General features: G+C 42.5%; 1 protein-coding gene across 5 annotated transcripts in view; it reads right to left on the reverse strand.

Moving 5' to 3' along the window:
* The window catches only part of LOC140731911 (protein CASP-like), a 725,429-nt gene that overhangs the window by 154,155 nt on the left and 558,036 nt on the right, over nt 1–13,238 (reverse strand). For 4 of the 5 annotated variants that reach the window (XM_073053887.1, XM_073053886.1, XM_073053888.1 and 1 more), the window contains one exon: nt 2,155–2,419. The exons of the other annotated variant lie outside the window; for it this stretch is intronic. In XM_073053887.1, the coding sequence (XP_072909988.1) occupies nt 2,155–2,419 (265 nt within the window). The remainder of the gene's footprint in view (nt 1–2,154; nt 2,420–13,238) is intronic. 5 annotated transcript variants of the gene reach the window in all.

The raw sequence follows: 13,238 nt of genomic DNA on the forward strand, positions 1-13,238 counted from the left end.
AACCAGAAAAAATACAGCAAGCACAAGCACTCAAACAGTGCAGGGTTGCTCTGTGGCTATTCCCCTCAGCAACAAGTACCCCTGGGGAATCAGGGCACAGCAGCAGCAGCAGCCATGACAGTGACATTGTGGCCAGCCCTGAGGTTCAGCAGGTGAGATGGAATAAAGTCAACAAAGGCAATATTGCCAATATTGAGACTTGATAGCTAGCAGGACAGACAGGGAATTCTGTGACCCCTTCAATCTCCTCCCTTGTTTCCACACGCAGCGCCTTGGGGATTTATCCAACTTGTGTTCCAGATATCTAACCCTTCTTATTTCTGAACTTTCCATGCACTTCTTCTTGGTGAATACAGACAAAACGTCAGGACCTTACTCACATCCCCTTGCTCCAGCAGGAAGAAAAGCTCTTTGGCTCAACTCATCCATGCCTAGCAAGATGGCCATCTAAACTAGTCTCATTTGCCTGCATTTGGCTCACTTCCCTCGAAATCTTTCCTGCTCCTATACCTGTCAAAATGTCTTTTAAAAGTTTGCATTGTACCTGCCTAAACCATTTCCTCAGGCAGCTCATTCCACATACCCACACTCCCTCCATGCAGAAATTGCCCATTTCACGGTAAACCTATGCATCAGGTTTTTATTCTTTTCCCCTAAAAAAAAACCTGAATGTATTCAGCCTATCCATGCCCCTCATAATTTCATACACCTCTACAAGGTCACGCCAACTTCTGCCTGTAACTCAGGCTCTCAAGTCTTGACAACATTCTTGTAAATCTTTTCTTCAGCTTAATGATACACAGTATGTATAAATGCTGGTTCACGGCTCTTCTACTGTCAAGATGACACCACTCTCAAGTTGGAGGAGCATCGTCTCGTGTTTCATCCATGTATCTTCCAACCTGACACTATGAACATCCATTTCTCTCACTTCCTGTAATTTCTTCCTCCTTTAACCATTCCCCATTCTGACTCCTTCTCTTCTCCTCATCCGCTCATCACTGCCTTCTGTTGCTCTTTTGCCCTTCCTTGTTCCCTTTCTTCCATGGTCCACTCTCCTCTCCTGTCAGGTTCCTTCTTCGTCAGCCCTTTACCCTTCCACCATCACCTTCCAGCTTCTCAGTTTATCCCCCTTACCCCACTCACCTATCACTGCCAGCTTGTACTCCATCCCCTCCCCCTTCCTTCTTATTCTGGCTTCTTCTCCTTTCTTTTTTAGTCCTGATGAAGGTACTCAGCACAAAATATCAACTCTTTATTCCTCTCCATAACTGTTGCCTGACCTATTGAGTTCCTCCAACATCTTGTGCCTACTGCTCTGGATTTCCAGCATCTGCAGAATCTCTTGTGTTTATGACCTGCTGCATATAATACTTAAAGGGCAGCCTCACCAAAGTCTTGTACAACTGTAACATGATGCCCAACTCCTAACTTCAATGCCCTGATTGAGGCCAGCATGCCAAATGGCTTATTTGCCATCTTCAAAATGCTGGAGGAACTCAGCAGGCCAGGTAGCATCTATGGAAAACAGTATAGTCGACATTTTGGGCCGAAACCCATCGGCAGGACTGCTGGAGAGCAGCAGGGAGCAGTGAGAAAGAATTTCATTGAACTTCTGTTGAAGGGAAGATTTAACTTCTTCAGGGTAGGCATCCCTGGAACAGACTTTGCACAGTAGTAATCAAATCACAAAGAAGAGAAAATCTGCAGATGCTGGAAATCTGAGCAACACACACAAAATGCTGGAGGAATTCAGCAGGCCAGACAGCGATTATGGGAAAAAGTTTTGGCCTGAAACGTTGACTGTACTTTTTTCCACAGATGCTGCCTGGCCTGCTGAGTTCCTTCAGCATTTTGTGTGTGTTGCTCAGATTTCCAGCATCTGCAGATTTTCTCTTGTTTGTTATTCATCATCTTGTTTACTTGTGACATTGCACTCTCCCCCTGTGAAAGTCCTATTCTGGTTTGACTAACCAAAATGCATTACATCATAGTTATTTGGATTGAATGCCATTTGCTATTCTTTGTCCAACTTACCCAGTTGATCAAGATAACCCAGTGGTCCCAAAGAAAACTCAATCTTTCCCCGTCTGGGTGAAAGCCAGACACTGGCACTGGCTACTTGCATCCAAAATTATAGCATTCAAAACTCACCTGTAGTTATGAAACCAGTTGATGACAGTACTTGTTTTCAGATTTAGCTGGGCAGCAAGCTCCTCAATAGTTTTTGGAGATGGATATGGCTTTAGCTGGTATGCTCGCTTCAGAGCTTCCTTTTCCTCTGGGGCCAACACCACTCTGGGCTTCTTCAGGTGAATCTGTTGCTGGGGACTGGCACTCTGACTGTAGTCTAGCCCAGCAACTGAAGAATCACTCCCATGACCATCGCTCACTGAACTGTGTCGTCGCTTCATGTAAGCTGAAACAAAAAAAGTTAATTTATAATCTTACTTGAAGCCTGGAGAAAACATACTTACCCACTAACTTAAGGTACATTTTTTTTGGTGTTTGCCAATATTAAAAAAATCTCATTCGATGACATGTCAATTGTTCCCACAGCCCTGCAAATTAGGGCATGCAAACACATAAATCATTAGTAGGAGGAGGTCACTAAGTTCCTCAAGACTTCTTCAGCATTTCATGATTATGTCTGATTCAATTATAATCTAACTCTGCAATCCAATCTATCACTGTTTATTCAAAGACACTCCTTCCACCAGCCTTTGAAGAGTTCCAAAGACTCAGCACTCTCTGAGAGAAAAACACTGACTTATATCTGCCTTAAATGGGTGACCCATTAGTTCCAGATCTTCCCACATGTGGAAACATCTATTTGACCAGTCCTTTCAAAACCATTCAGGACCTTATGTGTTTCTTTCATATCACTCCTCATTCATCTAAACTCCACCAGATACAAGCTAAGCTTGTCCAACCATTTAAGCTTGTCCAACAGGTTAGTAAACCATTTTTGAACTCCAGCAAACAAATTAACATCCTCCTTTACACAAGGAGACCAGTTTTATACACAATATTCTGGGTGCCTATTATCAGTTTCCTAGTCTCGTCCTGTAACAGAGAAGTTTGTGGATTACATGTACATTGATGTGGAGAACAAAGAAGGTTGTCTAAGGTGATGTGGCATATAGATCAAATGGAAAGTTGGGCAGAGTGATGGCAGGCAGAATGTAATGCTGGCAAGTGTGAGGTGATGCATTTGAGAAGGCTAATGGGGTAGAAATGTACAGTGTAGGAAAGTCTCATGTTAAAGAGGGCATACCTTCCCTAGAAATCCCCTTTTCCCATTAAATCCTCAGAGATGCATCCTATAGGATATGTTTCTCTCATACAAAACCATTTTATCAGTGATGGCAAGTGACCCAGAGTAACAACCAAGTCTAATGTTAGACTGGGGAGATGGAGGAATTCTCTCTGATGTGCAAAGGCTCCTGAAAGGTTCCACAAGAGGAGATACCAGAGAAAGGGATGGGATTTGAGGACTGCGATTCTTAGGAGAAAAGTGTTGACCATAAGACCATAAGACATAAGAGTAGAATTAGGCCATTTAGCTCATCGAGTCCACTCCACCATTTCATCATGGCTGACCCCAGATCCCATTCAACCCCATACCCCTGCCCTCTCACCATATCAGGAATCCATCAACATCTACTTCGAACATACCTGTGGACTTGGCCTCCACCACAGTCTGTGGCAGAGCATTCCACAGATTCACCACTCTTTCGCTAAAAATAATTCATAGAAACATAGAAAACAACCTCCCTTTGACAAAGCCATGCTGACTATTCCTAATCATGTTACGCCTCTCCAAATGTTCATAAATCCTGCCTCTCAGGATCTTTTCCATCAGCTTACTATCCACTGAAGTAGGACTCACTGGTCTATAATTTCCTGGGCTATCTCTACTCCTTTTTCTGAATAAGAGAACAACATCTGCAACCCTCCAATTCTCCAGAACCTCTCCCGTCCCCATTGACAATGCAAAGATCATTGCCAGAGGCTCAGCAATCTCCTCCCTCGCCTCCCACAGTAGCCTGGGGTATATCTCATCTGGTCCCGGAGACTTATCCAACTTGATGATTTCCAAAAACTCCAGCACAATCTCTTTCTTAATGTCTATATGTTCAAGCTTTTCAATCCACTGTAAGTCATCCCTACAATTGCCAAGATCCTTTTCCGTAGTGAATACTGAAGAAAGTACTCATTACGTACCTCTGCTATTTCCTCCAGTTCTATACACACTTTTCCATTGTCACACTTGATTGGTCCTATTCTCTCACGTCTTATCCTCTTGCTCTTCACATACTCGTAGAATGCCTTGGGGGTTTCCTCAATCTTGCTCGCCAAGGCCTTCACATGGCCCCTTCTGACTCTCCTAATTAAATTCTTAAGCTCCTTCCTGCTAGCCTTATAATCTTCTAGATCTCTATCATTACCTAGTTTTTTGAACCTTACATAAGCTTTTCTTTTCTTCTTGACTAGATTTTCAACAGCCTTTGTACAACATGGTTTCTATACCCTAACAACCTTTCCCTGTCTCATTGGAACGTACCTTTGCAGAACGCCATGCAAATATCCCCTGAATATCGCCAAATATTCCTGAGATACGGGGCCCAAACAGGTTGACAATACTCTGTGTGGCCTGACTAGTGTCTTATAAAGCTTCAGCATTATCTCCTTGCTTTTATATTCTATTCTCCTTAAAATAAATGCCAATTCTGCCTTGTTTACCACGGAATCAACCTGTGAATTAACCTTCAGGGAATTTTGCACGCGAACTCCTAAGTCCCCTTGCATGTCTAATGTTTGAATATGCTCCCCAATAGTCTTCACTATTGTTCCTTTTACCAAAATGCATTCTACAAATAAATACTTTATTGTCACCCAGCAATTGATACTAGAGCGTACAATCATCACAGTGATATTTGTTTCTGCGCTTCGCGCTCCTTGAAGTACAAATCGAAGTAAATATAATAAAAATTTAAATTATAAATCATAATTAGAAAATAGAAAAGGGAAAGTAAGGTAGTGCAAGTCAGGTCTGGATATTTGGAAGGTACGGCCCAAATCCGGGTCAGGATCTGATCAGGTCTTATCACAGTTGGAAAGAAGCCGTTCCCAAATCTAGCCATACATATCTTCATGTTCCTGAACCTTCTCCCTGAGGGAAGTGGGACAAAAAGTCTGTTGGCTGGGTGGGACTTATCCTTGATTATCCTGGCAGCACTGCTCAAACAGCATGCGGTGTAAAGTGAGTCCAAGGATGGAAGATTGGTTTGTGTGATGTGCTGGGCTGTGTTCACGATCTTCTGCAGCTTCTTCCGGTCTTGGACAGGACAACTTCCATACCAGGTTGTGATGAACCCTAGAAGAATGCTTTCTACGGTGCACCTATAAAAATTAATGAGGGTTTTAGGGGACAGGGCAAATTTCTTCAGCTTTCTCAGGAAGTAAAGGCGCTGGTGGGCCTTCTTGGCAGTGGACTCTGCTTGGTTAGACCAAGTCAGGTCATTTGTGATATTCACCCCGAGGAACTTAAAGCTTTTGACCTGTTCCACCTGCGCACCACCGATGTAGATGGGGTCGTGCGGTCCGTTACTCCTTCTGAAGTCAACAACCAATTCCTTCGTCTTGCTGATACATTCTCATACATTTCCCAACACTGTACTCCATCTGCCACTTTCTGCCACTTTTTTTGCCCATTTTTCCAATATGTCTAAGTCCTGCTGCAATCATATTGCTTCCTCAGCACTAGCTACCCTTCCACCCATCTTCATATCATCCACAAAATTTCACAATCTAAATCACTGACAAACAATGTGAAAAGCAGTAGTCACAATACTGGACATTCCCCCCCCCCCCCACCCCGAGGAACACCACTAGTTACTGGCAGCCAACCAGAAAAGGCCCCATTTATTCCCACTCGCTGCCTCCTACCTGTCAGCCACTCCTCTATCCATGCCAGTATATTTCCTGTAACACCATAGGGTTTTATCTTGTTAAGCAGCCTCATGTGAGGCACCTTATAAAATGCCTTCAAAAAATCTAAGTAATGACATCCACTGCCTCTGCTTTCCCTTCAGAGAACCCATGCTGACGTTGACTTATTTTACAACTAGTATCCATACCCCGGAGCCTCATCCTCAATGATAGACACCAACACTTTCCCAACCACTGAGGTAGGCTAACTGGCCTCTCTTTTGTCTTCCTCCCTTCTCAAAGAGTGTCGTTTACAATTTACGAGTCCTTTGAGACCATGGCAGAATCAAATCTTGAGAGATCATGGCCAATATATCCATTATCTCTTCAGCAACCTCTTTCAGGACACTGGGATGTAGTCGCTCTGGACCAGGTGACATATCCACTTTAAGACCTTTGAGTTCCCTTTTATTCTTTATATATCTGAAAAAAGCTTTTGTATTTTACTTTATACTTTGAACTAGCTTGCCCTCATATTTCATCTTTTGCCTTGTAGCATTTTTAGTCACCTTTTGTTGAATTTTAAAAGCTTTCCAATCATCCAACTTTCTACATTATTTCTACACTATTCTTGGTTGGTGCGACTGTAACGAAACTCAATTTCCCTCGGGATCAATAAAGTATGTCTGTCTGTCTGTTCCCTTGTGAGCCACAGTTACCTAGCCCTGCTGTTTGAGAACTATTTCTTCTATGGGACATAGCTATCCTTCCCTTTGTGAACTATTCCCAGAAACTTCAGTCACCTTTGCTGTCATCCCCACCAGTATCCTCCTCCAATCTACCTGGCCAAGCTCCTCCTTATCTAGGTAATTCCCTTTATTCCAATGTGATACTGACACATGTGACTTATGCTTCTCCCTCTCAAGTTGCGGTATGAATTCAATCATTTTATGATACCTGCCTTTACATTAAGCTGACTAATAAAATGCAATCTAAGACATCCTTTCCCCTAGGAGGTTTGAGCACAAGCTGCTCTAAAAAGCCTCTCGTAGGCTTTCAACAAATTCCCTCTCTTGCGATCCCAATGTATACTGGTGAAAGGAACAATAGTGCGGATTATTATCTAAAAGGGGAGAAGGTTCACACATCAAAGGGCCTTAGGAGTCATCGTACAAGACTTCCAGAAGGTAAATGCAATGTTGGCATTTATTTCAAGGGGAATGGAATATAAAAGCAAGGAGATAATGCTGAGGACTTATAAGACACTAGTCAGGCTGCACTTGGGATACTATGAACAGTTTTGGGCCCCATATCTCAGAAAGGATGTGTTGTCATTGGAGAGAGTCCAAGGAGGTTCATGAGGAAGATTTCCAGGAATGATTGGGGTTAACATATGAGGAACATTGGCAGCTTTGGGTCTGTATTCACTGGAATTCAGAAGAATGCGGGGGGTGGGGTGGGATCTCATTGAAACCTACTGAATACTGAAATGACTAGATAAGGATAATGATTTTAGAGCAGTAGATGTAACGCATATGGATTTTAGCAAGGCATTTGATAAGATACCCCAAGCAAGACTTCTTGAGAAAGTAAGGAGGCATGGGATCCAAGAGGACATTGCTTTGTGGATCCAGGACTGCCTTGCCCACAGAAGGCAAAGGATGGATGTAGACAGGTTATATTCTGCAAGGAGGTCGGTGACCAGTGGTGTGCCTCAGGGATCTGTTCTGGGACCCCTACTCTTCGTGATTTTTATAAATGACCTGGATGAGGAAGTGGAGGGATGGGTTAGTAAATTTGCTGATGCCACAAAGATTGCAGGTGTTGTGGATAGTGTGGAGGGCTGTCAGAGGTTACAGTAGGGCATTGATAGGATGCAAAACTGGGTTGAGATATGGTAGATGGAGTTCAACCCAGTTAAGTGTGAAGTTGATCATTTTGGTAGGTCAGATATGACGGCAGAATATAGCATTAATGGTAAGACTCTTGGCAGTATGGAGGGTCAGAAGGATCTTGGGGTCCGAGTCCATAGGACACTCAAAGACCCTGCGCAGGTTGACACTGTGGTTAAGAAGGCATACGGTGCTTTGGCCTTCATCAGTCGTGGGATTGAGTTCAGGAGCCAAGAGGTAATGCTGCAGCTATATAGGACCCTGGTCAGACCCCACTTAGAGTACTGAGCTCAGTTCTAGTTGCCTCACTACAGGAAGGACGTGGAAACCATAGAAAGGGTGTACAGGAGATTTACAACGATGTTGCTTGGATTGAGGAGCATTCCTAATGAGAATATGTTGAATGAACTCGGCCTTTTCTCCTTGGAGCGACGGAGGATGAGAGGTGTATAAGATGATAAGAAGCATTGATGATGCAGATAGTCAGAGGCTTTTTCCCAGGCCTGAAATGGCTAGCACGAGAGCACACAGTTTTACAGTTCTTGGAAGTAGGTACAGAGGAGATGTCAGGGGTAAGACTTTTACACAGAGAGTGGTGAGTGCGTGGAATGGGCTGCCGGCGATGGTGGTGGAGGTGGATACAATAGAGACTTTTAGGAGACTCCTGGATAGGTACATGGAGCTTAGAAAAATAGAGGACTATGGGTAACCCTAGGTAATTTCTATAATAAGGGCATGTGTGGCACAGCTTTGTGGGCCAAAGGACCTGAATAGGTTTTCTATGTTTCTAAGGTGGATGTGAAGAGGATGTTTCCTCTGGTGAAGGTTTCCAGAACTAGAGAGTACAGCCTTAAAATTGAGGGATGAGCTATTAGAACAGAGGTAAGGAGGAATTTTATTTGCCAGAGCATAGTAAATCTGTGGAATGCTCTGCCACAGACTGTAGTGGAGGCCAAGTTTGTGTGCATATTTATGTCAGAAGTTGATTGTTTCCTGAATGGTGAAGGCATCAAAGGATATGGCATGAAGGCCAAATGGGGTTGAGTGGAATCCAGCATCAGCCATGATGGAAAGGCGGAGGAGACCTGATAGACTGAATGGCCTAATTCTGCTCCTATGTCTTATGGGCTAATGGACACCAACCTGATTTTCCCAATTCCTTGCATATTCGGAAAAATGAGGAAGGTGCAGGACATGTGCATTCCAAAAATGAAGAAATATTCAAATGGTAAAGTAGTACAACCATGGCTGACAAGGGAAGTCAAAGTTATTGTAAAAGCAAAAGAGCATACAACAAAGCAAAAATTAGTGAAAAGATAGAAGATTGGGAAGCTTTTAAAAGCCTACACAGAGCAACTAAAAAATCATTAGAAGGGAAAAGATGATATATGAAAGCAGGCTAACAAATAATATCAAAGAGGATAGTAAAAGTTTTTTCAAGTATGTTAAAAATAGAAGAGAAATGACAGTGGATATAGGACCACTAGAAAATGAAGCAGGAGAAATAACTACAGGGAACAAGGAGATGGCTGATGAACTAAATGAGCATTTTGTGTCAGTCTTCACTGTGGAAGAAACTAGCAGTACGCCTGATATTGTACTGTGTGATGGAAGAGAAGCAGGTGCAGTTAGAGAAGAAGAGAGACCAGACCAGATGAACTGCACCCTCGGTTTCTGAAAGAGATAGTGGTGGCATTAGAAATGATCTTTCAAAAATCACTGGACTCTGCAGTGGTGCCAGAGGACTGGAAAATTGCAAATATTACTCCACTTTTTCAGAAAGGAGGAAGGCAGCAGAAAGGAAATTATAGACCAGTTAGCCTGACCTTAGTGTTTGGGAAGATGTTAGAGTCAATTGTTAAGGATGAGACGATGGAGTACTTGGTGACACAGGGCAAGATAGTACATAGTCAGCATGGCTTCCTTCAGGGAAAACCTTGCCTGATGAACTTGTTGGAATTGTTTGAGGAGATTACAAGTAGGATAGATAAAGAGGATGCAGTGGATGGTGTGTATTTGGATTTTCAGGCCTATCACAAGGTGCCATACATGAGGCTGCTTACCAAGTTAGGAACCCATATTACAGGAAAGTTACTAACATGGTTAGAGCATTGGCTGATTGTTAAGAGGCAGAGAATGGGAATAAATGGATCCTTTTCTGGTTGGCTGCCAGTGACTAGTGGTGTTCCACAGGGTTTAGTGGTCAGTGTTGGGTCCACTTCTTTTTATGCTGTGTATAAATGATTTAGATGATGGAATAGATAGCTTTGTTGCCAAGTTTGAATCCTAGGGGGACCAATATCTTGGCGGGGAGATTTGCTAAGGCTATTGGGGAGACTTTAAACTAGAATGGTAGGGGGGTGGGAATCAAATTGAAGAGACTAGGAGTGAGGAGGTTAGTTCACAAATAGAGAAAGCTTGTAGACAGCGTGTGAGGGAGGATAGGCAGGTGATAGAGAATGGGAGCGCTCAGATCGAAGATGTAGGGGAAAAGGAAGAAAAAGAAGATAGTAAAGTTGTTAGGGAGAAACAGAGAGTAAGAGGTGGAGAATTTCTTAAATGCATTTATTTTAATGCTAGGAGCATTGTAAGGAAGGTGGATGAGATTAGAGCATGGATTGACACCTGGAAATATGATGTTGTAGCTATTAGTGAAACATGGCTGCAGGAGGGGTGTGATTGGCAACTAATTATTCCTGGATTTCGTTGCTTCAGGTGTGATAGAATCGGAGGGGCAAGAGGGGGAGGTGTTGCATTGCTTGTCAGAGAAAATATTACAGCGGTGCTTTGGCAAGATAGATTAGAGGGCTCGTCTAGGGAAGCTATTTGGGTGGAAATGAGGAATGGGAAAGGTGTAGTAACACTTATAGGGGTGTATTATAGACCACCTAATGGGGAGCGAGAATTGGAGGAGCAAATTTGTAAGGAGATAGCAGATATTTGTAGTAAGCACAGGGTTGTGATTGTGGGAGATTTTAATTTTCCACACATAGACTGCAAAGCCCATTCTGTAAAAGGGCTGGAGTTTCTAAAATGTGTGCAGGATAGTTTTTTGCAGCAATACATAGAGGTACCGACTAGAGAAGGGACAGTATTGAATCTCCTGTTAGGGAATGAGATAGGTCTGGTGACGGAGGTATGTGTTAGGGTGCACTTTGGGTCCAGGGATCACAATGCCATTAGTTTCAATATAATTATGGAGAAGGATGGGTCTGAACCCAGGGTTGAGATTTTTGATTAGAGAAAGGCTAACTTTGAGGAGATGCAAAAGGATTTAGAAAGAGTGGATTGGGACAATTCGTTTTATGAGAAGAGTGTAATAGAGAAATGGAGGTCATTAAAAGGTGAAATTTTGAGGGTACAGAATCTTTATGTTCCTGTTAGGTTGAAAGGAAAGATTAAAAGTTTGAGAGCCATGGTTTTCAAGGGATATTGGAAACTTCATTCGGAAAAAGAGAGAGATCTACAATAAATATAGGCAGCATGGAGTAAATGAGGTGCTCGAGGAATATAAAAACTGTAAAAAGAATCTTAAGAAAGAAATTAGAAAAGCTAAAAGAAGATATGAGGTTGCTTTGGCAAGTAAGGTGAAAATAAATCCGAAGGGTTTCTACAGTTATATTAATAGCAAAAGGATAGTGAGGAATAAAATTGGTCCCTTAGAGAATCAGAGTGGACAGCTATGTGTGGAGTCGAAAGAGATGGTGGAGATTTTGAACAATTTCTTTTCTTTGCTATTCACTAAGGAGAAGGATATTGAATTCTGTAAGGTAAGGGAAACAAGTAGGGTAGTTATGGAAACTATGATGATTAAAGAAGAGAAGTACTTTTACAGAGTATAAAAGTGAATAAGTCTCCGGATTCTGACAGGATATTCCCTAGGACCTTGAGGGAGGTTAGTGTAGAAATAGCAGGGGCTCTGACAGAAATATTTCAAATGTCATTAGAAACGGGGATGGTGCTGGAGGATTGGCGTATTGCTTATGTTGTTCCATTGTTTAAAAAGGGTTCTAAGAGTAAACCTAGCAATTATAGGCCTGTAAGTTTGATGTCAGTGGTGGGTAAATTAATGGAAAGTATTCTTAGAGATGGTATATATAATTATCTGGATAGACAGGGTCTGATTAGGAAGAGTCAACATGGATTTGTGCATGGAAGGTCATGTTTGACAAATCTTATTGAATTTTTTGAAGAGGTTACTAGGAAAGTTGACAAGGGTAAAGCAGTGGATGTTGTCTAATATGGACTTCAATAAGGCCTCTGACAAGGTTCCGCATGGAAGGTTAGTTAGGAAGGTTCAATCGTTAGGTATTAATATTGAAGTAGTAAAATGGATTCAACAGTGGCTGGATGGGAGATGCCAGAGAGTAGTGGTGGATAACTGTTTGTCAGGTTGGAGGCCAGTGACTAGTGGTGTACCTCAGGGATCTGTACTGGGTCTAATGTTGTTTGTCATATACATTAATGATCTGGATGATGGGCTGGTTATTTGGATTAGTAAGTATGCAGATGATACCAAGATAGGTGGTGTCATGGATAATGAAGTAGGTTTTCAAAGTTTGCACAGAGATTTAGGCCAGTTAGAAAAGTGGGCTGAAAGATGGCAGATGGAGTTTAATGCTGATAAGTGTGAAGTGCTACATTTTGGTAGGACTAATCAAAATAGGACATACATGGTAAGTGGTAGGGCACTGAGGAATGCAGTAGAACAGAGTGATCTAGGAATAATGGTGCATAGTTCCCTGAAGGTGGAATCTCATGTGGATAGGGTGGTGAAGAAAGCTTTTGGTATGTTGGCCTTTATAAATCAGAGCATTGAGTATAGGAGTTGGGATGTAATGTTAAAATTGTACAAGGCATTGGTAAGGCCGAATTTGGAGTATTGTGTACAGTTCTGGTCACCGAATTATTGGAAAGATGTCAACAAAATAGAGAGAGTACAGAGAAGATTTACTAAAATGTTACCTGGGTTTCAGCACCTAAGTTACAGGGAAAGGTTGAACAAGTTAGGTCTTTATTCTTTGGAGCGTAGAAGGTTGAGAGGGGACTTGATAGAGGTATTTAAAATTATGAGGGGGATAGATAGAGTTGACGTGGATAGGTTTTTTCCATTGAGAGTAGGGAAGATTCAAACAAGAGGACATGAGTTGAGAGTTAGTGGGCAAAAGTTTATGGGTAACACGAGGGGGAATTTCTTTACTCAGAGAGGGGTAGCTGTGTGGAATGAGCTTCCAGTAGAAGTGGTAGAGGCAGGTTTGGTATTGTCATTTGAAGTAAAATTGGATAGGTATATGGACAGGAAAGGAATGGAAGGTTATGGGCTGAGTGCGGGTCAGTGGGAGTAGGTGATTGTAAGCGTTCGGCATGGACTAGAAGGGCCGAGATGGCCTGTTTCCGTGCTGTAATTGTAAT

The sequence above is a fragment of the Hemitrygon akajei genome, chromosome 8, assembly GCF_048418815.1.
Source record: "Hemitrygon akajei chromosome 8, sHemAka1.3, whole genome shotgun sequence".
Classification (NCBI taxonomy): domain Eukaryota; kingdom Metazoa; phylum Chordata; class Chondrichthyes; order Myliobatiformes; family Dasyatidae; genus Hemitrygon; species Hemitrygon akajei.